Raw genomic sequence first — 27,422 nt, 5'->3', positions numbered from 1 at the left:
GCACTGGGGCCTCAGTGTGTGAGGCGTGATGGCCACTTCATAAACAGAACGTTGTGAGACATGCGGTCTTTTTTATTTTCCTGTACGAAAAGATTTCACGACTGGAATCTTTTTTTTTTTTTTTGAGACGGAGTCTTGCCCTGTCACCAGGCTGGAGTGTGGTGGCGTGATCTCGGCTCACTGCAAGCTCTGCCTCCCGAGCGATTCTCCTGCCTCAGCCTCCCGAGTAGCTGGGACTACAGGCATGCACCACCACACCCAGCTAGTTTTTGTATTTGTAGTAGAGATGGGGTTTCATCATGTTGGCCAGGATGGTCTCGATCTCTTGACCTTGTGATCTGCTCGCCTGGGTCTCCCAAAGTGCTTGGATTACAGGTGTGAGCCACCGCGCCCGGCCCACGACTGGAATCTTTAAAAAATCTCCTGCTTGTGCGCACCCTCTCCCGAGGCCCAGATGTGGGGCTGGACAGGGCTGGGACCTGCCTCTACCTGCCAGGCATGGCTCCTTTCCTCTCCCTTGTCCTGAAAACAACTGGTTCCTTCTGTCCACATCCAATCGCGGTGGAAAATCACAAACAAGCACAGGAACCTGGCAGCTGACTTGGGTCCCAGCCGGGCTCCCCTGTGCTCTAAACGCCCCGTCTCTCCCACATGGAGGCCGCCCGTGGAGAGTGGGAGAGAGCCCGCAGGTCGGCCTTGGTTTTGCTCCGGCTCCTGGGGCCCATGTGTGACTGAGGACCCAGCAAGCACACCGTCAGATGCCCGCACTTCCATGTGCCCTGTCCTGGGCATTAAGTCTGCACCATGCGAGGCTTGGAGAAGCATGTGCTGGATGTGCAGCCGCCAGTGGAAGCTGGACACGCCCTCCCACAGGCCCCTACCTGCCAGGCCAAGGCTGCTGGGAGAACCCATGGGAAGGGCGGTCATAGACCCTCCAGAGGCATCCAGAACCAGGTACTCTCCGCAAGCTCCTTCCACAGCCAGCCTCCTGCTCTGGCCACCAGCAAGGTACCAGCCCCGTGTGATTCCTGCGTCCTCTCCACGACGGCCGGCCAGGGCTCTCGGGACAGCCTCGACTCCAGTGTGGGGTTCTGGCGTTTGTGCATCTGACATAAATTCCAAGAATTAAACACCCTCTTAGTTCCCATCCAAGTCTTGAGAATTTCCTGTTGTCCCGGCCAGTCTGTGGAGTCACCCACATCTGCACTTCATCAGCCCCGCGAGGCACTGGAACGAGAAACAGATGGGCAGCAGGGGACGCAGCCTTCAAAGGTCCTGCAGAAGCTCTGCTGAGACCACTCTGTGTCAGGACAAGGGCGGCTGGCGAACAGCGGCTTGACGATTGCACTTGCCGAGGCCGCCCCCTTCCTCCATGTCCCTGTTCTGTGCTAGGGCTTCCGCTCTGTTGGGTATATGGGAGCTACAGACACACATGTGGGAGGGGGCAGTGGGACTCCACCGCAACCAAGACCCCAAGCAACAGGGAGAGCAGGAGGGTGTGACGGGCTGTGGGGGAAGCCCATGGCCCAGCTGTGAGTCCGCTTAGTGGGAGTCGCCCCCGAGAGCCACAGATCCTCCCAGGAGGGTCGCTCTTAACTTAAATGCTGCTCCCAGGCCTCCAGCCCTCCTGCGCCCAGCCTCTCATAGCGCGCGGGTTTAGAAGTGCGTGACAGCTGAGGGCACAGGGACCTGGAGCACCCCAGAAGTGCCAGGAGGGCGGGGACCAATGCTGGCCTCTGCGAACCAGGACTTCTGGGGGTGCTGCCGCCGCCGTGTGGGAGTCTGGCCGTGGCCTCCTCCCCACTCAACCTGAGGAAGGGACCAGAGGGGGCCGCTGAGACAATCAGACGTGTCCTCTGGGCTCTCAAACCCAGCACTGGCTTTTCGTTGGAAGTAAGCCATTTGAAGACTCCGGAAAGATAAATGGTTTAGTTAATTAAGGAGGAAATAAATTCTTCCCGCACGGAAACTTTTGGGAATCTTCCCTTTCAAGGCGCCCTTCTGCACTGTGTGCTTAGGAACACTGAGTGTTTGAGACACTGCACCCCCATCTACCTCCGAGGAGCAGGACATAGGCAGAAAGGGTTGGGGACATCCCCGCAGGGCCTTCCGAGCCACCCGGGAGAGTGGGGGCCAGCAGCACCACTGTGCCCCGCACGCCCCGTCAGGTTCTGGGGGCCGAGAACAGAAACAGAAACAGCAACTTTTCCCTGGGCACAAGCCAAGGAAAAGGGGAAAGGAGAAACCTGACGGACACATCTGCGACAAACCCCCGGGGAAAATCCCCCACAGGCAACATCCCTCAGTAAGCCGGTGGAGAAACGCTTCTCAGGACCCAGCACGCACCACGGGCTGGTGAGGACGGAGCTGCTGCCTTTCTGGAACAGACACGGGGCGTGTGGGGAACCTTGCTTCACCTGTGGATATACAGAGCCACACGCCAATGTGTGAATGGAGACTGGTCCCAGGAAATGGCAGCTCTCGGGACCGCCCTAAGCCAGAGCCCCACGCACGGGCAGTGCATGGACAGGAAACGGTCAAAGCTCTGCTGTTACCATGGGCTGGGAACAGGACTCTCTGTCCCAGCAGTGTCTTGGGCGTGTGCCCATGAACGGTTTGCACGGATGTGGGACACCTGCATTCACAAAGCTTTGGAGCCCAGGTAGGGTGGGAATCCCATGCTGCGTTTGGGGTCTCTGGAGATGGGACAGAGTATGAGACCCTCGCGTGGTGTCTGCCCAGAAGGGCAGAATAATTCTGAGCAGAATAAACGAAGACGCTTCCGAGCTCCCTGGCAGCATAAGCTCTGCCTGAGAGCCTGACCACTCACAAGGTGACCTGCCTAGTCCTGTTCCCAGCTGTGGGGGGTGACCGTTCCCATCAATAGCAGAGGTGGCCCAGGCCCCACATGACATTTGCTCTGTACCAGGCCCCACTGAGAGCCCCACCCGGCACATCCAGAATCCTACCCTTCTTGCCACCTAAGAATGACCTGGCCCCAAGGTCCTCCAAATACAGGTCCCTGGCTCCACAGGTCTGGGTGAACTTGCTCCCTCCAGGCACACGGGTCTCTCCCCTTCCCAGCAATCCTGTGATATCTGCCCCCCTTTTGAGGGCAGAATTCCTGTGACGGGGTCAGGCCTGGAACACGCGGGCGGGGGGAGGCTTGTGGTACCTATGGTCCTTGGGGTATCTATGGTCCTGGGGGCAACTGGATGGCTGGGGGGTGTGAAGTCCCCAGGGCAGGCAATAGTCGCCCAGTACCAGCCTCCAGGCCCCGGGGGCCACCAGGCTTAAAAGCAACAGGCGAGACGAGGGGTCTGTCCCGCGCCCGGCATCCCTGGCCTCTCCTCTGGGACAGGAAGATGGGGGTGGGGGAGCGGCAGGAGGTGGGCCTGGAGCAGGGCCTCAGAAGTCTCCCGGCCTTTCCCATCAGGAAGCACATCCTGTCGGTGTCGGGCTGCCGTGGCAGCGCCGCTATTTGTTGCGGTTGGCTACGCCCTCCAGCTCACCAAAAACAGTCTCAAAAACAACCATTTCCTCTCTGCTGAGAGCCGGGGAAGGCGAGCTCCGCGCACACGGGCGTCCCTGCGGCAGCCACTCTGCTTTCCAGGACCGGCCAGCTGCCCTGGAGGCATCTGCACAGGGGTCCAGGCAGCACAGAGGAGCTGTGAACCCGCTCCACGCCGGCCACCCTGCCGGGAGCCTGGCGCTCACAGCGGGCCGGTGCTAAGGAGCGTGGTGCGGGCTCGACTCCCACGGCTGCCAGCCTCCGTCCGGAGTGACTCTGTTTTCCACTGCTGCGGACGAGGAGAGGCACGCGCGGCGCAGGCCGGCCTCCGCTTCCCAGGAAGACGGCGCACTCCTGGCCCTGGGTTCTTGCTGCAGCCCAACCTCTCCTCCCTGGGATGGGCCCCGAGGCGAGCGGCTTCAGCACAGGCCTGGCCCTGCTCCAGGTGCAGGAAGGAGGATAAGGCCGGGCCGAGACGCGGCTCACCTGGACCATCCCATGGGCCTCCGCCCGCGCCGCGCCGAGGATGAGCGGTGATGTCCTCTAGCCGTCCCTAGCAGCGTCGGCTCTCCCTGGACGTGCGGCCGCGGACTGGGACTTGGCTTTCTCCGGATAAGCGGCGGCACCGGCGTCAGCAATGACCGTGCAGAGACTTGTGGCCGCGGCCGTGCTGGTGGCCCTGGTCTCACTCATCCTCAACAACGTGGCGGCCTTCACCTCCAACTGGGTGTGCCAGACGCTGGAGGACGGGCGCAGGCGCAGCGTGGGGCTGTGGAGGTCCTGCTGGCTGGTGGACAGGGCCCGGGGAGGGCCGAGCCCTGGGGCCGGGGCCAGGGCCAGCCAGGTGGACGCACGTGACTGTGAGGCGCTGGGCTGGGGCTCCGAGGCGGCCGGCTTCCAGGAGTCCCGAGGCACCGTCAAACGTAAGTCCACTTGTTTTCATGATGCCTTCAGCGTGGCCGAGGCTTGAGGAGATGCCAGGTGTGGACCTGGTGAGCGGGTGGGGAGGCCTGGCCCCTGCTCTGCCCTGAGCGTGGCCTCTGGGCAGGCAGGAGGGGGCACTGGGTCTCCCAGGGAACCAGGCCCCACGGCCCCCTCTCCCTGGTGAGTGGCGGCCGCACACACTCCTCCTGCTCAGCACAGAATCTGCCTCCAGCTCTTTTACACAGGAATTCATCTCAGGCATTTGGGGGGCCTCTCTGCCGTTACGCATAGTTAAGAGACGGGTACATTAATCAAATCAAGGAAAGGCATTTTTCCTTGGTTGAAAATAATTATTATAGCTGGGTGCAGTGGTTCACGTCTGTAATCCTAGCACTTTGGGAGGCTGAGGCGGGAGGATTGCTTGAGGCCAAGAGTTCAAGACCAACCTAGCCTACATAGTGAGAGACTGTCTCTAAAAATAAAAAAGAAACGAAAATACTGTTTCTTTACTCATGAGTAAAATCAACAAGAAATGAGGAAAATAAACAAGAAGTTTAAAAATACGCGGGTGAGTTCTGGCTTTGTTCTCACGGTTGTTGGGGTCTTTGAGGCAGAGAGCAGCAAAAGGCTCCCTAGGGATGGGCTTCAGATGGGACGCTGGAAAGGAGACAGACAGGGAGGCCAGGACGCTCGGAAGGGGACAGGGATGCTGAGTGGTCGCAGAGGAGAGGAAGGGGCTCAGAATGATGCCACCGCGCCGTGGGGTTTGAGTGGCAGATGTGGGGCTTCATAAATAGGAAGCTGCTTACAGCCCACGGGGTCATCTCAACGGTCACGGCACGGGGACACAAGGTCTCCCAAAGGCCGACTCTCTAAAACTGCCAGCAAGGTTTTGACTCACAGACACCCCAAGTCTCTGCTGCAGAGCCTCACAGACTTGGGGTTGGACGCTCCTTCTGCTCTCAAGACAATGCTGGTCTCTGAGGCAGTGCCTCTGCTCCAGGCTTCTGAGGGCGTCCCGGAGTCCTGGGGTAACACATAGCACGTGTGCCTCAACCACACAGCTCCATCCCCAACCTGCCGCGCTCAGAACCCTCAGCGGGGAACGTCATCCCCATTTCACAGGCAAAGAAACTGAGGCTTTGCAGAAGGCATGTGGCTTGGACAAGGTCCCACGAGGGAATTCAACCCCTTCTGTCCACTCAAAGGCCCTTGGCTGCACTGCACAGCCTGGACTGGGCACCTCCTCTCTCGTCCTTCACCAGCAGGGACCAACAGCCGTCTTTTAAAAAGATCAAAGCCTATGAGTAACTTCAAAGCTTCCACCGGCTCTCAGAACTCGGTGTCTTACGGGAAGCCCGAGGCTTGGGTCTCTGCGTGGCTCAGGCCAGGCCCCCTTCTTCCCCTTCTTCCAGACTCTGCCTGCTCTGCTGAAGGAGCCGCAGCCCCGCTACTGTGCTGAGCCTCTCGCAGGGGCAGCGGCTTAGCAGGCCCCTGGAGGTGGGGCTGGGCGCTCATGTGCTTTGGGACCATCCCTGGCATCCAGCCCACAGAGCACCCCCAGGGGAGGGAGTTCCCAGCCGGCCCTCGGCCGCAGCTCTGCACCTCCAGACCTCCTAACTGCTGCCACCAACACCCACATGTGGCCAGGCAGCACAGTCTCAGGGCAGCTGGAAGCCTTGACGCCCCTCCCTGTTGCTACCTCTTGCATTCCTCCAGTCACAGGGCCGCGTGTAGCCTCTGGGACAACCTATGCATCCGTCCCAGGCCCCCGGCTGTCCACTTGCTGAGGCCTGCTCACCTCAGGCCAGCAGGACACATGAGGCCCCTCACAGAGCCCCCTGGACTGCCTCCTGCTCACCTGCCTGCGTCTGCTGCTCCTCCCTGTGCCCTGGTCAGCCCCTTGGACAGTATTTACAACACGCTCCTGCAACTTGTACGGCATCTGCAGGTGGCTGACCCTCGGCGAACCTGAGCAGCAAAGGTTTGTCCACACAAGGGAAGTGTCACGGAAGCTCCTTGTAAACGAGACTCAGCTCAGGAAAAGGAACAGGCTCAACGGGTAACTTTTCTTTAATTTTTTAAATTTATTTTAAGGCGGAGTCTTGCTCTGTCACCCAGGCTGGACTGCAGCCACCACATCCCCCACGGCCCCAAGACGGGGAGGTGCCCAGCGTCTCCCTTGGCCGTGCTGGTGTCTCCCTCCTGCCTCTCGCCTTCTCCTTTACCGATGTCCATCTGCACTGGTGCCCACCTCTCCAGGCCCACATGCTGCTCTCCCACGGGGTGGCCCCTCTGTCCACAGCAACATTCGCTGCCCCCACTCACGTGCACCCACGTCCCCAACCGGGTGAGGGGCCGCTACCTGCCATCACCGCACATCAAGCCAGCCTGTGAGCCTTCCTGCAAAATCCTGCCCTGTGACCTAGGCGTGCCTGGAAGAAAGCACTGGCAGGGGGCGGCAGCTCTAGCCTGGCCACCCCACTGAGTCCGGCCAGCTTCTAGCATCTTCCTTCATGCCTTGGCTAGTGTTCCTTGTAAAATCACCCAGCACGTATGATGGGCTGCGACTGTCTGTGCTGTGAGGCTGGGTGCTGGTTTGCTCACAATTCCATCCCGAGAACCAGTCTAGGGTCGGGGTGGGGCAAGCCAAGGAAGGCAACGTCACACTGCGTGCCTCATGCAGGCCAGAGAAGGCAACGTCACACCGCGTGCCTCACGCAGGCCAGGGAAGACGACGTCACACCGCGTGCCTCACGCAGGCCAGGGAAGACGACGTCACACCGCGTGCCTCACGCAGGCGAGGGAAGGGAACATCACACCGCGTGCCTCACGCAGGCCAGGGAAGGGAACGTCACACCGCGTGCCTCACGCAGGCCAGGGAAGGCGACGTCACACCGCGTGCCTCACGCAGGCGAGGGAAGGGAACGTCACACCGCGTGCCTCACGCAGGCCAGGGAAGGGAACGTCACACCGCGTGCCTCACGCAGGCCAGGGAAGGGAACGTCACACCGCGTGCCTCACGCAGGCCAGGGAAGGGAACGTCACACCGCGTGCCTCACGCAGGCCAGGGAAGGGAACGTCACACCGCGTGCCTCACGCAGGCCAGGGAAGGGAACGTCACACCGCGTGCCTCACGCAGGCCAGGGAAGGGAACGTCACACCGCGTGCCTCAAGCAGGCCAGGGAAGGGAACGTCACACCACGTGCCTCACGCAGGCCAGGCCATCCTCGGGGTTTCTGGATGTTGCTGAGGCCCGCGTGGATGTCTCCGGATGGCTCTGTGCCCTGAGGCCCTGCCCCACGGAGCACACGGAGTCAAAATCATCCAGCGCTTGTCACTCGCAAACATCACCAGGAGCCTGTCTGAGGGACAGGGGACGCACCCCGGACATCCTCAACTCTGGTCAGGGCAAAGAGGGCTGGGCCCAGGGCAGAGGGGCCTGGTCTCGACTTCATCCAGGTTCAGGCCCTCCCATGCCCCTGCCTGGGGTGTCCTGTGGCCTGTGGTGAATGGGACTTTCGTTATGGAGCAGGGGTGCTCTTTCCCTGTGAGGAGCTCAGGGGACCAGGGAGGCCTGAGGTCCACCTCACATGCCATGTCCAGAGCGGGTCTCAATTTCTCCTCCTCACTTCGTCTCGTTTTGGATATTTACTTCATCTCTCTGTATTTCGTGCGTTCTGTCAGGCATCTGAAACAAGGTGGCTTGGGAACAGATGACCGTATGATTCAATCTTGAGGCATGTGAGCGGGAGCCTGGCTCCAGCTAAGGGGGAGCCCCACCCCTCTCTCCGGTGGCTCCACGTGTCTCCATCACCACGCACGCCCCGCCACACATCAAACGGGCACGTCAGACCCTGCTGAATACAGGTGGAGGACAGAGTTCCCGGGCTTCACCCCCTGCTCGGCTAGGACCCAGCTGAACCATGTTCTCACCGACACCTTTAAAAGTCAGCTGCTACCACGCAGAGCTACGCACACAGGCAGCACCACAGGAACCCGCAAAACACCCGAGCGGTGAACGCCAGCTCCAAACAGCGTTCTTGGGGCAGGCGGGAGAGTGGCTCAGACAGGAGGGCTCGGTCAGGACAGGAAGGCTCGGTCAGGAGTGCCTCCTTCCTGGCAGGGCGGTGGGTCTGTGGGTGCCCTTGGGGACTTGGAGGCTGCACAGTGGCTTGTGGGGCATGGCTGCTGCACAGAGCCCCTGCCATGGTGTGTGGCACAGGGCTGTGTGCCTGGAGCTGCCAGGAAGGAAGGCTGAGAGGCCAGGGCTGAGGCCGAGAGGACAGGTCAGGGGTGCGTCTGCGTATTCCCAGCTCCCAGGAGCCTCGGTCACTCAGCCTCACAACTACACGTGCAGCTGTGCTTGGTGCTCAAGCCCACCTCGGTCATGCCATTCCGGGCTATGCTCCTTCCGGGGCAGCCCTGCATCCCTCCTCCCCCTTCATTCTGGTCCTTCCTCCCCTCCAGGGAAGAGCGCGGAGCCCTGGGCAGGGAATCTGAGCTGCTCCTCTCTCGAACGTGACCTGGGTGATGTTTTAATGCCTCCCTTATTTTGCAATGTTTAGAGAAGCAGAGGCTTCTGGACGGAAGTCATTGCCAAGACAGTTAAGAGCAAAGATGGCACAGCACCGTGCCACAGATCCTGCTGGAAGCCTCCAGAGCTCACACACGTCCCTAACGTGTGGACAGGACGCCCTCAAAATGCAGGCCTCACTGTGGTCCCTGCAGGCTGTATGTGGTCACTGCTTGGGGCTGGCTGTGGAGCCCGTTGGAGCAGTCAGGAAGGTCCTGCCAGTCGGCCAGGGCAGTGTCTGCCGGAACCTTGGCTCCTGCTGTTCCCACCTGCACAGGCCCTAGGGCAGGTGAGAAACCCAGGGCAAAGGCGCCCCACGCCTCAGGCCCCAGCAAGCTGCACGGTGCCAGACGGCCCCATGCCTCAGGCCTCACCAAGCTGCACAGTGGCACGCCGCCCCATGCCTTGGGCCTCACCAAGCCGCACGGTGCCAACGCCGCCCCAAGCCTCAGGCCTCACCGAGCCACATGGTGCCACGCTGCCCCACACCTTGGGCCTCACCAAGCCGCAGGGTGCCAGGCTGAGGTCAAGTACATCTCTGCTGTACCCTGGCATTTCCAGTGCCCTGGGCTCTGCCCCTTCCTCCAAGCACTCTGGCCCCACGGCCACCTGTGCCCACGCTAAGCCAGGTCCTCACCTGCTGCCAGGCTTTCCCGCTCTCTATATGGGAACCCCTTGGCCACCAGGCTGGCTCTCAGCCCCCACGTCTTCTGTTTCTTCTTTTGAGAGAACCTCGCGGGAGTGCTGTGGTTTCTAACTCTGCAGTTACTTTGGAGATGAAAGAACATGAGCTCTCAGTTACGTGGCAGTGACGCTCACTGGGGCGTCTGTTTTTCTGCGAGAAAAATGAGTGAGGGGCAGCTGCTGCCGCTTCCCACGGCCTTGTCAGTGGTGCCTGCCTGTCCGCGGGCGGGCAGCGCGCTCGGCTCTCCCCCTTGCCGGCGGAAGGCTCATGCTACCATGTACCCTGCTCAGACTCCTCAGCAGCCCGGGGGCCCCCGTGCCCCAGGGTCCTTCATGCCTCCACTCTCTGTGCAGTGCCCTCAGGCCCTGGGCTGGGGGTGCCACCCAGGAAGGAGAGCTCCCTCTGCCCCGAGTGACAGGAGGGGACGCTGCGGAGGGAAGCAGCTTGAAATACAGTGGGTAGGACGGCGGGGGGACCCTCAGCGGCGAGAAGCAGTGCGCCTCCAGGGATGCTGGGATGCAGAAAGCCTAGACAGAGACGATCCCAGACACCAGCTCAGCCTGAGGCCAGGGTCAGATGTGAGCGCTGGAGCAGCGCCCAGCCCAAGGGCCAGGTGGGAAGCAGATGCCTCGGCTCTGGAGCTTTGAGGTTATTCTGTGAATTCAGATTGCATTTCAATAAATGTTGAGGTTGAACCGTTTGGAATTGCTAATACTGGCAATAGTGGTTCCAACGGATACTTCTAACCACGTAAACACGAAGTAAAGCAGCCCGCATCCCCCGCCACCCCTGAGCCTTGATGCCAGCGTGCCTGCTCCGTGCACGTGTGAACCTCGACAGCCTCCCCTGCTGGGCTGGCTTCCCACAGGCGCGCTCTGAGGAGGCAGCTTGAGGATCTCCCCATCCCCTCTCGGCCTCTACCCAGGGCACACAGCAGTCACCTGAGAGGCCAGCACCCTCAGGGCTCTTGGGAGATTCTGCTGCTCCCTGGATTCTGGTGTCTGTGATGGATGCGGGCACATGGACCCGCTCCCGAGTGGTGAGGCTGCTTCCCTCTTAGATTCCTGCATCAGTTACCTGAGGAGTGCCCTGAAATTTCAAGGCAAGCCATTTAAAAAGGTGCAACTGTTTGTAACGACTTAGTTTTGGGAATCGAATTTCCCAAATATTGTTCAATCGAAAACAAGGCATGGCGATGACAGGCTAGGGACTCTGTGGGGCTGTTGCTTCACGTGCAGTCCCTGACTCCGGGCTGAGGGTCCGTCAGGACACACACTGTCTGCTCTGCAGCATGTGGGGGCCTGGGAACACACTGCTTCACCACCACCTCATTTAGGCCTCTGTGTAAGGTTTTATTTGAGCGAGAACATTTCTCTGCTACAGAAACGTGACGAACCCTGGTCCCTGAGGGCAACAAACGCATCTCCCTCTGAAGTTCGCTCACAGAAGGCTCCATCTTCTCCTGACCACGCGCCCATGTGCCCTGCCCGCCTGGCTCCTGCAACCAGGTGTAGGTGGGGGACAGAGAAGGATGGGTGCAGGCGTACTGTTAGTGGGGAAGCAGGCCCTGACTTAAGCCGCTGAGTGAAGGATTGGTGGCAGGAGGCGCATGGGGTGGGGGTGCCCGGGCCCCAGGGGGTGAGAGGGGCGGGTGGGGGGCACTGGTTCAGACCCATGTCCGACCCCTGCTCAGCCCCTTGCTGGTTATGAGGGGCCCAGATGAGCTGCTTCTCCTCGGGCCCAAGTCCCTCAGCTGCTGGGAGGAGGGAACACCACCATGGGCCACTTGGGGGTCGGGCAGCCGAGTACGCAGGACAGCAGGCCTGAGGAGCCGGCCCCCCGCGGAGTCTCCGGTCAGGCGGCGCCCTTGTCTTAGATGCTGTGAGTTCAGTGACAGGGGAGCCGGTGTTGCTGGTGGGCTTCCCCTTCCCACCTCCACCCCCATGCCAGCGCCTTCAAGGGTCAAGTCAGGTAGAGAGGAACAGCTGTCTCAGGAAGACAGAAATAGCAGAGTAGGGCCTGTCCCTGCAGGGATACGACCACTGCAGCCAGGCCTAGCAGCTGGGATGAGCCCTTCCAATCAGGAAGACATGGGACCCAGGGCTTGCAGGCAGGTGAGGGGGAGGGCGTGATGCTTCCAGAAGGCTCTGCCCAAAGGAGGCACGGCCTGTGCTGACCGCCCTTTCCAAGGCAAACAGAGACCACTAAAGTGGCGTGACGGCCGGCGTGGCCTCTGGAGCCCACCTGCACTCACCACTGCCTCTCTGCTCTTGGCCCACAGTGCAGTTCGACATGATGCGCGCCTGCAACCTGGTGGCCACGGCCGCGCTCGCCGCAGGCCAGCTCACCTTCCTCCTGGGGCTGGTGGGCCTGCCCCTGCTGTCACCCGACGCCCCGTGCTGGGAGGAGGCCATGGCTGCTGCGTTCCAACTGGCGAGTAAGTACCCGGGCAGGTGTGGCCACTGCGCCCTTGCCCCCTGTGGCCTTCTGGTGTCACAGGAGGGTCCTGAGGCCTTGGGTGGCCTGAGGGGAAGCTGCAGGCCGTACCTCTCAACATGGCCACAGGCCACTGAGAAGCCCCGCGGGGCATTCTCCCTCCCCATGGGCTGCTGTAGGCAAGAATGATGAATGACAGGAACACACCCAGGCCAAGGAGCAGCAGGGAGCACGCGACCACCTGGCGTGTCTGTCACACCCTTTTCCACTTTAAAGGCTGAGGCGCTTTGCTTTCCTGAGTCTGTGGGGTCTGATTGCTGACTGGCCCTTGTGCAGCCCACATGGGGCGGCCTGGGTCCTGCCCCTTCCTCAATGCTGAGGCAGCTGGTGGGGAGCAGCCCCTGGGCAGAGACAGAAGGACCCATGCCTGGCCCTGCCCTGTGCCCCTTCCCAGCTAAGAGGCCTAGAACACGTCAGGCCCAGGGAGGCCAAGGCATGTCTCTGTTATAAACGCAGCTTCCTAGGACCTGCCTGGGGTCAGCAGAGGCCCTTTCCGTGAGCGGGACAGGACAGAGTGAGGAGAACACACTAGCACGTTCCACACTGCCTGAGCCGACAGTGAAGTGCCTGCATGAGCACATGCCGTGTGCCTGGCTTGGACACAGATGCAGACGGCAGGACCATCATGAGGACCCTGGCTTCCCCAAGCCGCCATGTGAGTGGGGGAGGAGGCCCGGCCTTGCAGGCGAGGGGCCATCGGTGCTCAGAGCCTCCTCTCAACGCTCTGGACCCAATAACCTGGGGCAGGTCTTGAGAAGACCTGGCGTCATAGAGGGTGGCAGTGATGGAGCTGTCGTAAATGACCTATGGAATGGTCCTGCGGTGTTCTAGACAACTGGTGGAGCCATAGCAGTGTCCAGCCATGACCCCCAGCGACCCGAGGGGGCTCTGCTGGTCTTCTGTGGCTGACTGAGAGGTTTGAGGACTGTGGGCATCCGGGGCAGGCTCAGGTCTGCTGCTCACTGGGACAGGTCAGCCCGGTGCCCGCAGAGACAGCGACACAGAGAAAGCGAGCATGTCAGCCCATGGCTGAGCGTGGCCAGCACGGAGCTGCCCGCACCCTCCTTCTCCTCCTTGGGGCCGGTGTGGCGTTCTGCAGGTTGCCCTGCAGTTCCCACAGAGGAAGTGGCAGGAAGTCCAGAGTGAATCATTCTAGGAATAATGATCCTGGGCCCTTATCTTTCTTAAGAAATACAATTTCCAGAAGGAGGCTGACAGACTGTGGGGGCAGGTATTCCTGTGCTGGAAAGTGCCCCGGGCGAGTCAGGCTGGGCTCTCTGAGCGCTAATAATAGCATGGCGTGGCCCTGGGCAAGTCACTTCCCCTGGCGGGCAGGGGCGGGAAGGGAGGGTGCCTCGAGGCTTCAGTGGAAGAGCACAGGGCGTGGAGCCCGGAACTGGAGCTGTGTCTTGGCTCCATCACCATCGAGGTGGGGTTGGGCAGATCACTAAACTAATGTGAGCCTCTGCATGCCCAACTTCGAAAAGGGTAATTTCTGCTCCCACCCAACTGATTGTAAGAACGAATGAGACAGGGATGCGTGACCTAGGACTGACTCCGCCTCCTCCCCTCCTGCATGACTGCAGGGAAAACATGAGACTCTCAACAACTACCCAGGCTAGGAAAGCTCCCACGGGGCCCTCTGCTGACCCGAGGGCCATAAAACAGAGAAGTGGTTTTCCTGTCTCACTGAAACGGCCAATCTCTACCGTGTGCGGGGATCGGAAACGCCGTGGCTTAAAGAAGGAAATGGAAGATTTTGAAAATGTAACTGGAAATGCTGGGTTAGAATAAAGAGATTTTAGTGGCATTGAGAAAGCAAAAGCAATAGTTTTTGATTCTGAAAATAACTCCTTCTGTAGGATAACCCAATGGATCGCTACATTTCTTTTCTTTCTTTTTTTTTTTTTTTTGAGATGGAGTCTTGCTCTGTCACCCATGCTAGAGTGCAGTGGCACAATCTCGGCTCACTGCAACCTCTGCCTCCTGGGTTCAAGTGATTCTCCTGCCTCAGTCTCCTGTGTAGCTGGGACTACAGGCACCCGCCACCACGCCCCACTAATTTTTTTTTTTTTTGAAACGGAGTCTCGCTCTGTCGCCCAGGCTGGAGTGCAGTGGCGCGATCTCGGCTCACTGCAAGCTCCACCTCCCGGGTTCACGCCATTCTCCTGCCTCAGCCTCCTGAGTAGCTGGGACTACAGGCACCCGCCACCACGCCTGGCTAATTTTTTGTATTTTTAGTAGAGACGGGGTTTCACCGTGTTAGCCAGGATGGTCTCGATCTCCTGACCTCCTGATCCGCCTGCCTTGGCCTCCCAAAGCGCTGGGATTACAGGCATGAGCCACTGTGCCCGGCCCAGATCACTGTTTCTTAATAAATCTCCTTGAAACTCTTGTTTAGAATTATTAGGACTACTGTGGATTTGGCATGTCGAAAATGACAGCTTACTTCCTGCAAAATCTTATTTCAGGACAAGATAGTGTTTCCAAATGTATTTTAAAAATCACACATGGGGGCAAGCACCCCGATGGACTAGACTGAGCTGTCCTGCAGCATTCCTGGGGGACGGGGCTGGAGGCCTTCGGAGGCCTGTCCTGGTCAGGAGGGGTGGTGGCGGGGGCGGGACTGTGCTCCAGCACGACCTCTGACAAGGTTGGACCAGGCTCTGTTCAACAACTGCCAGAACGGCAGGCACCAGGGCGACGGCCAGCAGCACCGAGAGGGCCCCTGGTGTCTCGGCGGCTTCTCTTGCCCCCACAGGCCGCCTCTCCCCCTCAGTGTCCAACCATCACCCCTAATGGGTCTGTTTTGCCCAAAAAGGAAATGCATTTTGGCCCTGTTTAGACTTGTTTCATTGACAAACAGGACAGAGAGCAGCTATGTGCCTTTCTTCTATCATGCTGCTAATTTTAGAGTCGGGTTTTTTTCCTGTGCTCGCGTCTGTTTTAAACAGTCAGGGAGAGACTGAAGGGCGCCAGGATGTCCTGTCACAGGACAAGGAAACGCCTGCTATTACCTGTTATGCAAGTGAACCTCGATCCCAGGGCTCAGCAGAGGTGGGGTGGGCAATGGGGAGAGAAGATGCTCATGAAAGGAGGAAAAGTACATGGAATTATGGGGAGGCTGGAACACCCTGGAAAGCCAGAGTGCAACACACTGAAAGGAGGGCTCCTTGTCAGCTCGAGAGAGAGGCGATGGGGCCTGTGCTTTTGCTCTCGCTCCACGAATGTTTCTGGGCTCAGTGCCATGCTCAGCACAACTCCTGGGTCTGCAAAGGGACGACCCTCCTTGCCCCTCAAGGCTCCCTCTTCCCTGCTGTGACACCCAGAGAGAGAAGCCGAGATGTGCGGGGACCCCACTGTCCTGGCTTGGCTGCCGCCACCCTTGGCATTCTATTCAGAGCTTGCATTCTGCTCACTCCACAGACCCCTTGCTTCTCCCCTCTCCTCCTCGTGGCCTCTTCTCTCTGCACTGCACCTCTGTTCTTTCACAGTCTGTGGTCTTGTTGATTTGTGCAGATAGGCACGGGCAGAGAGGGAAAGGAGTATTGAAGGGGGTCAGGGCAAGTGGCCAATGGAAGGTAAAAGGTCATTACAGCCTCTGATGGCTGCAGCTGCGGCGTGACCCTGGCACCCGACGCCTGAGTGGCACAAGGCTGAGGGCGACTTCTGCAGGCAGCCTAGGTTGGGAGGCTCCCTGGCGCTCTCCGGTGCCTGAGGATGCTCCGAGCCCTCAGGTGTTTTCCCGGCTGGATCGCTGGCTCATTCTGCGGGAGCCCAGAGCAGGTGACCTGGGTTCTGCTCCTGGCTCTGCCCCTGGTCAGCCGTGAGTGCCTGCACGAGCCCCCCTTCCCCTGGTGTGATCTGTGCAGTGGAGAGTGACCACTCCAGCCCACAGATGTGCTGTCGTCAGCAGTGCTCGCAGCTGTTATTCCAGCATCCCTCTGAAGCCCTGCTGGGTAACACGCACGCTGAGAAGCTTCAGGCCCGAGGCTCATCCCACGTGCTCCCTGGTGCAGCACCTGTGCCCCCACCTAGGTCTGTCTCCCTCGGCGGGGGCAAACTGTCCTCTTGGCAAGAACGCTGCCAGGATCCGTTCATGGAGCAGGGCCCTCCCGCCCACAGCTCTGGCTTTCACACAGGGCCTGGGCCTCACGGTCTGCTGTCCTGAGCCCGGCCTGAAGAGAACACTTTTCGGTGGTTCGATCTAGCAGCCCTTCAGAGCTCTGTACTTGGGTTGAGTCGTATCTTCAAAGGGCAACTCCTCAGCCATCGCTGGAGCCCCAGGGCAGCTGTGCTGTCTTAACCTGGGCCAGCATGAGGAGGTCATGGCCATGCATTGGGGTCAAGTCAGTGAAGTCCCCGCCGTCCCCCAGTCGGTGCTCACATGACACTCTCTGCATCCGTGTGGGGACCTGTGGCATCTTTGCTATAAGTATGCTGGGCTTAGCTGGGTTTCCCCTTGTTTTGGTGCCAGAGAGATGGGCGTGATGCCGAAGGCTTCTCGCCTGCTTCTTCCTTGAAACAATCCCTCTTTTCCCCTCCCCATTACCTTGTAATTTGTATAAATGACTTCTAATCCTTTTTGGCAAATGGTGGCATATAACCCAAAATTCCCTGAACATGACATCAGGGCACCAGAAGGACACTAGAAAGGGCACCATGGATGGCACTGGTCCGTCCCGATGCCCCATGACATGCTGAGAAGCTGACTTGTAGAAGTCAACTGTTCATGTTTTATTCTGAACTGCCTTCACAACGGCATTTAGGTTTTCCCGGAGACGCTGACTTTATCAGTCCTTAAATGGCCAGCAGGGTTGATACTCGCTCACTGACCTGGAATCTTGCTCGCTGGTGAGAAAGTCTGCTGTTTTCTTAGACTTGGGAATCGTCTCGTGGAAATATACACTTTCTTGTTATTTACAATAACCCGGTTCTTTGCTTGGTCTGGATTATTTATTTATTTGAGACAGGGTCTCACTCCGATGCCCAGCCTGGAGTGCAGTGGTGCAATCTGGGTTCAACATAAGTTCCGCCTCCCAGGTTCAAGTGATTCTCCTGCCTCAGCCTCCCAAGTAGCTGGACTACAGGCATGAACCACCATGCCCAGCTAATTTTTGTATTTTTGGTAGAGACGGGGTTTCACCATTTTGGCCAGGCTGGTGTCGAACTTCTGACCTCAGGTGATCCACCCACCTTGGCCTCCCACAGTGCTGGGATTACAGGCGTGAGTCACTGTGCCCGGCAAATCATCTATTTATTTCTTTTTTTTTTTTTTTTTTTTTTTTTTTGAGACGGAGTCTCGCTCTGTTGCCCAGGCTGGAGTGCAGTGGCTCAATCTCGGCTCACTGCAAGCTCCGCCTCCCGGGTTCACGCCATTCTCCTGCCTCAGCCTCTCCGACTAGCTGGGACTACAGGCGCCCGCCACCACGCCCAGCTAATTTTTTTTTGTATTTTTAGTAGAGACGGGGTTTCACCGTGGTCTCGATCTCCTGACCTCGTGATCCGCCCGCCTCGGCCTCCCAAACTGCTGGGATTACAAGCGTGAGCCACCGCGCCCGGCCTCATCTATTTATTTCTTAAAGCATAGATGGGGTCTTGCCATGTTGCCCAGGCTGGTCTCACACTCCTGGGCTCAAGTGATCCTCCCGCTTCAGCCTCTCAAAGCGCTAGGACGAAGGCGTGGGCCACTGCAATCAGCCTGGTCTGGACAGCTCACTTGCCTGTCTTTGGTACCCACTCCCCAGGCATCAGTTTATGTCCCCTTCATCTCTTCTTTCCCTTCCAACTTCGGCTGTTGAGAGCTTCGGAGCCTTTCGCTCTTCCCTCCCAGGGCCTCTCCCTCTAGAGAGGATTGTTTGGGTCACCGTCATCTTGTTGCTCACAGGTGGGAAATGCCAGCCCCCACAGGGACTTGAGGTGGCCAGGGAGCCGTCTGCTCCACACGGATTCTCTTTAGAGCCAACTGCACCTAGTTTGCTAGCTCTGCAGCTATACGAAGAGCATCTGGGGTCAGCCCCGGGGTCTTTCCACTCTGCCACCTGTGTGCATGTGTGACAGCCATTCCAAAAGGACAGCCTGTGACAGAAGCTGAAGCCCCAAGAAGCCGCAGGAAGGAAAGGAGAGGGGAAAGGGCTGGCTGGGCTGCGGAGCTGTAATTCACACCATCCGGGTGGCTCACAGGAAGAGGCTGTTTGCTTTGGCAACACAACTTCATGAAATGGAATTGATTCCATGGGCAGAATTTTGTGTTTGCTAAAACTCTTCCTTTACATTTGTTTCTAGATAAACTGATGAACATCATTGAAAAGTTTTGGGAGAAAAGTCTTCAGGAAACAGGACATGAGGAGAGAGGGAATCTTAATATAAAGACGGTGGGAGAACGGAGAACTCAAAAGGTTTAGGGCCAGCCCTAGCCCTGTCTCCTTCCACCCCTTCCTATCTCCTCCACATAGGGAAGGTGGAAAGGACAGAAGTAAAAGGGCAACTTGATTTCAGAACAGCATCCACAGCACAGTGCGATTATGCAGCTGACTCAGTCACCTTCTTACGAGCGTCTGGAGGCCAAGGTTAGAGCAACACAGTGAGGCATGTGGCTACAGGCGCCTCTGCATTTCCGTGTATTTGTTGGCTTTTTACTGCTGACACGTGGAACACACGGAAGGTTCCCTTGTGGCAGGCATCTGCTCACGACGCGAACCTTTCTCCATCAGGGTAGGATCTGGACCACCGTCCTCCACAGGAGCCACCCGGCGCTCTCCAGCAGCGGTGCCCCTGCCTGCTCTAGTCCCTGGTGCTAGGACGAGGGCAATGTCCCCTTTTCACAGCATGCCTAGGGCTGTGCAGGTTCATGAGGTTCGGGGTCTGGTGGCGCCTCTGGGTCTCACTGGTGTCCGAGAGCACTGTTCTAACCTTACAAACCCCTCTCTAACTAGATGTGCTCTAAACAGAACCAAAGACAAACAAAAGCCGACACTGGTCTTCACATAGAAGTCATGTAAATGCAAAATTTTAGTTGGCCTTTTTTTCACACAAGGTACAGACCTAGAATTTTCCCTTCTGCTTTTGTGGCGATAAAAATGCCAAGCAAGCTCCAGCCTTGGAGCTGTACCACCAGCGAGTGAAGCGAGGCTCCCAGAACCCCGCTCCCAGAACGCAGCTCCAGACGCGCCCCAGGTGCTTTTCTTGCTTTCTTTCTTCTTTTTTTTTTTTGATACGGAGTTTCGCTCCTGTCGCCCAGGCTGGAGTGCAATGGCGCGCAATCTCAGCTTACCGCAAGCTCCACCCCCCCGGGTTCAAGCAATTCTCCTGCCTCAGCCTCTTTAGTAGCTGGTATTACAGGTGCCCGCCACCACACCCGGCTAATTTTTGTACCTTTAGTAGAGATGGGGTTTCACCATGTTGGCCAGGCTGGTCTCAAACTCCTGACCTCAGGTGATCCGCTCACCTCGGCCTCCCAAAGTGCTGGGATTACAGGCGTGAGCCACCGTGCCCGGCCACTTGTTGCTAGATTTTCAAGACACAGCTTTCTAGACTCATGACTCAGGGTTGGCCTGCCCTGCTGCCTCCTGCTTTGTGACGGTCCCTGCCTGTTAGGCTGGCCATTTACACCTGATCTGCCACTTTCAGGATGCAGGGGCCATGTCCAGGTTGTGTGTGGACATGTGAACTCATACTTCTTTAATCAGTTTATCTACATTCTGAGTCTTTTTTTCTTTTTCTTCTTCTCTTTTTTGTCTCCCAGGCTAAGTGCAATGGTGTGATCACGGCTTACTGCAGACTCGACCTCCTGGGCTCAGCCTCCTGAATAGCTGAGGCTACAGGTGTGCACCACCATGCCCAGCTAATTATTTGTATTTTTTTGTAGAGGCAGGGTCTCATTATGTTGCCCAGGCTGGTCTCAAACTCCCGGGCTCAAGCAATCTGTCCACCTTGGCCTCCCAAAGTGCTGGGATTACAGGCTTGAGCCACTGCCCCAGCCCCTTCGTCTTCTATATTGAGAAACAGTGTTCTTGGAAGCAGACAGATGCTCTGAGGCCTGAGCTTGTGTTTATGGTAAGCAACACGGCCAACCATGCACAGGGAGGTCATGCATGGATTAGAATGGTTGACCCATTCTAACGCTCTAAACGACGCATTTTCAAAAGCTATATGGCACTGATCTTAAGAAAATAAGTAAAACTCCTTTGTTACAAAAAGCACTTAAGAAAATAAATAACAATAAAACAACAGTTCAGGAAGCAGCCTGTGATGCTGGCCAGTGCCAGGCAGGCAGAAGGGCTTTCCAGGTGGGCCTCGAGGGACCCAGCATCTCAGGGCTGGGGTGGCTCCACACTGCTAGAGCACCCGGCAGGCTGCCTCAGGGCAGGAGGCCAGGCTCAGTTCTGCCCACCCGCTCTGTGCTTTGCTCCATGATTTAGCCCTTCCACTTTGAATTTAGAGTCTGGAGAACCTTCCCCGCAAGCTTGACCCTCCAGGTAGGGCAAGGCCCTGCCAAATGCCACCCTCTGGGGACACAGAGATTAGTGACTTCTCCATCTCTCTAAGAGGAATGCCAGTTCCCCAAGGAAAGTCAAGTGCGCCCTAGCCGTCTCTGTGGCTGACGCTAACCCTAGTGTGGTCCCCGGTGTGCCCGTGGAGGCTGAACAGGCCTGCTGAGTACAGGGCCACATAGTTGATGCCAGTGGGTCCTTGGGAATCGTGGTGCCCCTCCGTGAGCATTTGAAGGCACCAGGGTAGCGGCATCTACGTGATCTGGCCAAAGGGTCCTGTCCCTTTGAGGGGTGTTGGTCACTAAAATGCCAAGGCTGCTGTCCCTCCTCACCTTTCCTGCAGGTCCACACTGCATTCTGTTCTGTTTCACATCTACTTTGATCTCCTTAAATGATTCACTCAACAAGTAATTGCGGAGAGAATTCTGGGAAGCTGTGGTTAATGGTGGGGCAAGTTCTGGCCCCGGGGAGCCTGCCCTACGGCGGGGGAGAGCGGCCAGAGCCACCCATGGGTAAAGACACGATGACCACGGCTGGCGGGGGGGTAGGTGCAACTCTAAGCCGAGGCTGGAAAGATCAGAAGCAGGAGGGGCCCCTCCTCCCCAGGGCCAGTCAAGCTGGGGACAGTGGCTCGAGGAGAAGCCCAGAGTAGGTGGACCCGGTGACTCAGAGGGGTGGAAAGGGCCATTGGGGCCACAGGGTGGCAGAGGGGCAGCTGCAGGTAGCAGGGGAGATCCTAGGGCAATGGGAACCACAAGGGTGCTGAGTGCTGGGGAGACAGGATGTGAGTTTCATACAGATCAGGGTGCAGCGGTGGAGGGAGGGCCGCCTGCATCAGTAACCCCAGCAAGGTCACCCAGCACAGCTGCAGACACCTTGAAACGTCCAGCACATTCCTCACTGTCCAACCCAACTTCAGGATGTGCTTGTTCACGGAAGAGCCTAAGATCAGCGGCCCTTCAGTCTTCTACTGTGTTTTGTTGGGAGCTACCTATACAGAGGAGGCCACACCACACACACGTGGTCTGGCAGACCCGGCAAGATCAACTCTGCAGGGCTTCCTCCCCAGGCTGGTTGCCCCGTGTTTCCTTAGAGTTTTCTTCCCGAGGTTTTCCTAGAAAGCCGATGTGAAGCCGAGCCGTGCACTCAGAAGCCTCCCAGGGGTGTCCCTGGTGATGTCCCCGGGCCTCTCCCTGGTGACGTGTGGCCCATGCTGTCCCCCTGCAAGCCCCTCCTCCCCGCTGGACCACTGTCCACTGCTGGGCCATCCAGAGCACATCTGTCCCTGGGGTGCACGCTCTGAGGGCAGCTGACCTGGGGCCTCGGCTGTGCTGAGCTTTGTCTACTAGCCCTCCTGGGAGTGGGGCTGCGGGTCCCAGGGCAGCAGTGGCTTCCAGAGCGGTCAGCACCAGCACAGTCCCCGGTGACGGCAGCCCCTCCACTCGCGGCTGCACCAGTCCGTGCTTCTCCCTTTCTCATTTTTCTCAGTCCAGGAAGTGAGTGCATCTTGTCCATTCCAAAAGCCTTAGGGTCGGCCCTCCGGACTGAGTTCTCAACCCTCAGACTTCTTCAATGACAGTACCTCCAGGTCCCCTATGTATGGAAACTGACCCCCACAGCAACCACGGACCATGAGGGAGGTTGACCCTGGAAGCCATGGGGGTCCCAATCCCTTTCCACTGTTCCATTCGGATGAATGATGTGTGGAACTGGAGGCCACACAGATTTTAAACATGTTTCTGTAACACCAGCAAGTAGAAAGGAAGCCTGGTGAAGGGGAGAAACAGGCTGTGGCCATGGCGGGCTGGAGCCTGATGAAGGCCAGCTGCTGCTAGTATAACCTCCTCCCGCCCTCGAGGGTCTCGGGGCTTGCATCACCCCCCTGCTGGGCTGGGACTCTCCCCAAGGCTCCCACTGCCCCTGCCAAGAGCGCCCACCCCTCCCGCTCGCCTCTGTCCCAGGTGTCCTGAGCTCTCTACTGTGCCTGCCCTGCCTCCAGGGCCACCTCCTCTGAGCCCTGACACCAGCACAACCCACCCCCCACCGGCAGAAAGTGCCAGACACCGTGAACACGAAGAGGACACTGTTCAAAGTGCTCTCATTTTCATCACACACAACACAGGCTCATTCCTTCACCCCAGTAACACAAGCGTCCATACCACACAATCGTGAGCAGAGGGCACCTTCCGTACTGGTAGAAATGCCAGAAGTTTCCTTTGTTAGTATTCATTACAAAGAGAATGCTTTTTTTTTGAAAGGGAGTCTCGCTCTGTCGCCAAGGCTGGAGAGCAGTGGCGCGATCTCGGCTCACTGCAGCCTCCGCCTGGGTGCAAGCAATTCTCTGCTTCAGTCTCCCGAGTAGCTGGGATTACAGGTGCCTGCCACCACACCTCACTAATTTTTTTTTGTATTTTTAGTAGAGATGGGGTTTCACCATATTGGCCAGGCCGGTCTTGAACTCGTGACCTCGTGATCCACCCGCCTCAGCATCCCAAAGTGCTGTGATTACAGGCGTGAGCCACTGTGCCTTGTCTAGAATGTTATTTTTAATGAAACAGAAGTATCCAGGAGCTACTCTTGTATAAAAAGCTCCATGAGGTAGTATAAAGAATGAACACAGAAACCAGTCACTGTCATTGTTCAGGACAAAATGGAGATAGATAAATGCTTAATTAATACTTTCTGGAGGGTACAGTGATGATGAGAAGATAATGCTTGGGTTTTTAGGAAAAACAAGGCTGGTTACCCATCTCTTGCTGTCTGTCTCTCCTTCCCTGTGTCTCTGTCTCTGTCTCTGTCTCCGTCTGTCTCTGTGTCTGTCTCTCTGTATCTCTCTTGGTCTCTGTCTGTCTGTCTCTTTGTGTCTCTGTCTCTGTCTTTCTGTGTCTCTGTCCCTGTGTCTCTTTCTCTCCCATCCTCTCTCGATGCTGGGGCCACACAGAGCAGGGCATGATTTGGTTTCCTGGGGAATGCAGGGGAGGCGGTTGGGAGTGGAGAGACCGGCGTGAACAGACGCACAGGTGTCAACATGCAGGCCAGGCGGAGGGACAGCAGTGGGGCTCGGCGTGGCGGAGCCTGGGGAGGGACATGGACAAGTCCCCCATGGACAAGAGGGGCTGGAGAGTTTAATCTGGACCAGTATGAGTTACAGAGAGTCTCTGGCACTTTGGGTACAAGAAACAGACTCACTCAGGTTACTGTAACAGAGAGGGAGGGGTGCTGGGTGGGCAGAGGCGGGGCTGGGGCTGAAAGCTGGCTGGAGGCCCCATGGTCTCCAGGACAATCTGTGGCCACGTCCCCATGGCTGTAGGGGATGAGGAGGGGCAGGGCCACGTGGACAGCCTCTCCTCCATCCTGGAGCCTATGTTCCTAGCTGGATTAGGACACCCAGCTCCATCGGTGCAGCCACAGTGTCCTGTTAACCTAGTTGGTAGATTCTAGGCACAAACCCTGATTTTCCTGTTGTAAGAACTAAAAAAGTCTTTGGAGCTCCTTAAAGATAAAACTGTAAGTGAAACTGTAGTATCAGCGACTAACTAGACGGGAACAAGCTGCGCCAACCAAGGGTTACTCATGACCCACCTCTCCTTCTCTGGTTTCAGGCTCCGGAAAGAGAGGGGAAAGCATGGAAGGAAAATCCGCCAGGCAGGAGGGATGGTCTAGAACAAGAAGCACTGACTTGGAAGTGAGGGAAGACACCAGACATAGCCAAGGAGCCCTAGACAAGGCCCCAGCCCCATTTCCGCCCTGCCTGAGCTGCAGACTCCAGGCCATCTGGAGTTCCCAAAGCAAAGGCCAAGAGCAAGCAAACTGTCAGAAGCATAGCTCTGGGCGCGATGAGCACCAAACTGACCTGTTTCCAGATAAGACTTAGAAAATATCTGTTTACTTTCACTTTGAACGAATTAAGCATTTACAAGTCAGAGATGGATTTAACACAAAATTACCGCTGGGTCTGGGGGGCTAGGAAAGGCCCCCCCAGGTTGGTGCTGCAAGCATCAGTGCTGACCTGAAGAAAAGGCCTGCCACCTGGCCAGGTCACAGGAGCAGCACGCCAGGACAGAATTAAGCAGACACATACCACCCCTCCACAGCTGCCAGAGCCTAACGTCCTAAGAGCCACAGAAGGACTAATACAAGGTGGCTCAACACTAGGGCGGCCGCCCCGTAAAGCAGGAACTCGCTCTAGGACAGAGGGCTGGGGAAGGAGTGGAACCCGCCTTCCTCTCAGATAAGGCCTCTCAACCCTTCTCTCTCATCTGCAGGTTTTGTCCTGGTCATCGGGCTGGTGACTTTCTACAGAATTGGCCCATACACCAACCTGTCCTGGTCCTGCTACCTGAACATTGGCGCCTGCCTTCTGGCCACACTGGCGGCAGCCATGCTCATCTGGAACATTCTCCACAAGAGGGAGGACTGCATGGCCCCCCGGGTGATTGTCATCAGCCGCTCCCTGACGGCGCGCTTTCGCCGTGGGCTGGACAATGACTACGTGGAGTCACCATGCTGAGTCGCCCTTCTCAGCACTCCATCGACGCGCACCTGCTATCATGGAACAGCCCACAAACCAAGGGACTCCACCACCAAGTCACTTCCCCTGCTTGTGCAGAGGCACAGGATGAGTCTGGGTGACCTCTGTGCCATGCGTGCGAGACGCGTGTGCGTTTACTGTTGTCGGTCATATGTCTGTATGTGCCGTGGGCCAACCTCGTTCTGCCTCCAGCTTTCCTGGTTAGCGCAACGCGGTTCCAAGGCCACGCGCGCTTCAGGGTGGAGGCTGGAAGCTGAGACACAGGTTAGGTGGCGCGAGGCTGCCTTGCGCTCCGCTTTGCTTTGGGATTAATTTATTCTGCATCTGCTGAGAGGGGCACCCCAGCCATATCTTACACTTTGGTAAAGCAGAAAACCAGGAAAATTTTCTTAAAATATCCACAATATTCCTTGAGTGAGTCAGAATCTATAGCCGATTAGTGATGGCTTCAGACAGAATCGTGTTCGTGTCTGTTTTGCTCAATTCCTTTCCTAAGTTAAATAAATGCAAGCCTCTGAACTCTGTCTATAACTTGTGTTCTCTCCATCTATACTGCGACATGGCTGAAAAAACATTTGATCCACTTTTCTGTGATTTTTGGGGGGCTCACGCTAAGGGTCAAAACGATCTTTTCAGAGACCCCGTAGGCATACACACCCTTATCCACACTTCTGTTCAACCAAGTCTCAGAAGCCCAAGTCCTTACAGAGTCTTTGATCAACAACTAGTAGAATAAAAGGGATGAAGTCTAATTGCTTAAAAACCTTTAGCCAGGCCAGGCGCGATGGCTCACACCTGTAATCCCAGCACTTTGGGAGGCCAAGGCGGACGGATCATGAGGTCAGGAGTTCGAGACCAGCCTGGCCAACATAGTGAAACCCTGTCTCTACTAAAAATATGAAAAAAAATTAGCCAGGCGTGGTGGCAGGTGCCTGTAGTCCCAGCTACTCGGGAGGCTGAGGCAGGAAAATCGCTTGAACCCGGGAGGCGGAGGTTACAGTGAGCCGAGACTGCGCCATTGCACTCCAGCCTGGGTGACAGAGCAAGACTCCGTCTCAAAACAAAAAACAAAAACAAAAAACCTTCGGCCTATCTTTAGCAAAATGCTTGGTGGGCTACAAAATGCCTGCATGATGCTGCACTGGGTCCAAACAACCCCGTGTCCTAAATCTGTTAAGAGAGGAACAAGCCGTAAGTCCTCGAGTTGGGCAGAAAACATCTGACATCTGCATCTGAGGGGTCAAAACCGGCCCACACACCTCCACCCCGGCAGAACCCAGAACCCAAGGCTGCCTGGTCACACTACAACCAGGGCTGCAACCACAGTCCTGGTAGGCCTGGCCTGGGGCCTCCTCTGCCTGGGTGAGGCACTGCCTGGCCCCATGCCCTGCTGGCATCGGCCGGAAGGAGAAACTGCTGTGATGTGTACAGTCGGGGCCGGGCCGTCAGGCCACCCGCTGCTAATATAAATGTTTAGTTTGGCTGCTTCTGGCCTTCTAGCGAGTTGAGGGGATCAGTTTGGATTTTGAGGCCCGTATTGCTCCAGGAATTGGTCTTCAACTGCTAAAGACTGGAAAGCATTTACGGACTGACTGTCTATGACACACTCAGCACACAGCATAGAAATACCAGATTCACGTCCACGGTACACACTAGCACAGACAGTTGGCTTTTATCTTCCCCTGCTCAACTTTTTTCTGACAAGGAATTTTTTATTTCCAATCATAGGCTGAAAATAATTGGTTTTTTGTTTTGTTTTGTTTTCTTTTGGACAGAGTCTCACTCTGTCACCCAGGCTGGAGTGCAGTGGTGTGATCTTGGCTCACGGCAACCTCCACCTCCCGGGTTCAAGCAGTTCTCCCACCTCAGCCTTCTGAGTAGCTGGGACTTCAGGAACGCACCACAACTGCCTGGCTAGTTTTTGTATTTTTAGTAGAGATGGGGTTTCTCCATGTTGGTCAGGCTGGTCTCGAACTCCTGACCTCAGGTGATCCACCCACCTCAGCCTCCCAAAGTGCTGGGATTAAAGGCGTGAGCCACCCCGCCCAGCCACATTGAAGGTTTAAACTGGCCACAGGGTCAATTATGGTCTGCGACTACCTTTATATTAAGTCAAAGTAATCCAGGAGGGCCAGGCGGTGCTGCTCAGCCTGTCTGGTGCATGTGCAAACCGGAAAGAGCTCATCTGCACAGCTAGTGTGGAAGGC

General features: G+C 57.3%; 2 protein-coding genes across 6 annotated transcripts in view; one reads left to right on the top strand and one right to left on the bottom strand.

The window, feature by feature from the left end:
• Positions 1-27,422, bottom strand: part of IFT140 (intraflagellar transport 140) — a 101,868-nt gene that overhangs the window by 22,063 nt on the left and 52,383 nt on the right. The gene's annotated exons all lie outside the window — the stretch shown is intronic.
• On the top strand, positions 102-25,739 carry TMEM204 (transmembrane protein 204). Its single transcript, XM_055243153.2, has 3 exons — positions 102-4,434; positions 11,978-12,133; positions 24,950-25,739. The coding sequence occupies exons 1-3, from the start codon at positions 4,149-4,151 to the stop codon at positions 25,192-25,194; spliced, it is 687 nt and encodes a 228-aa protein (XP_055099128.1). The 5' UTR covers positions 102-4,148; the 3' UTR covers positions 25,195-25,739.

Source organism: Symphalangus syndactylus, chromosome 14 (genome assembly GCF_028878055.3).
Source record: "Symphalangus syndactylus isolate Jambi chromosome 14, NHGRI_mSymSyn1-v2.1_pri, whole genome shotgun sequence".
In the NCBI taxonomy this organism is placed as follows: domain Eukaryota; kingdom Metazoa; phylum Chordata; class Mammalia; order Primates; family Hylobatidae; genus Symphalangus; species Symphalangus syndactylus.
This window is presented reverse-complemented; position numbering and strand designations above follow the sequence as displayed.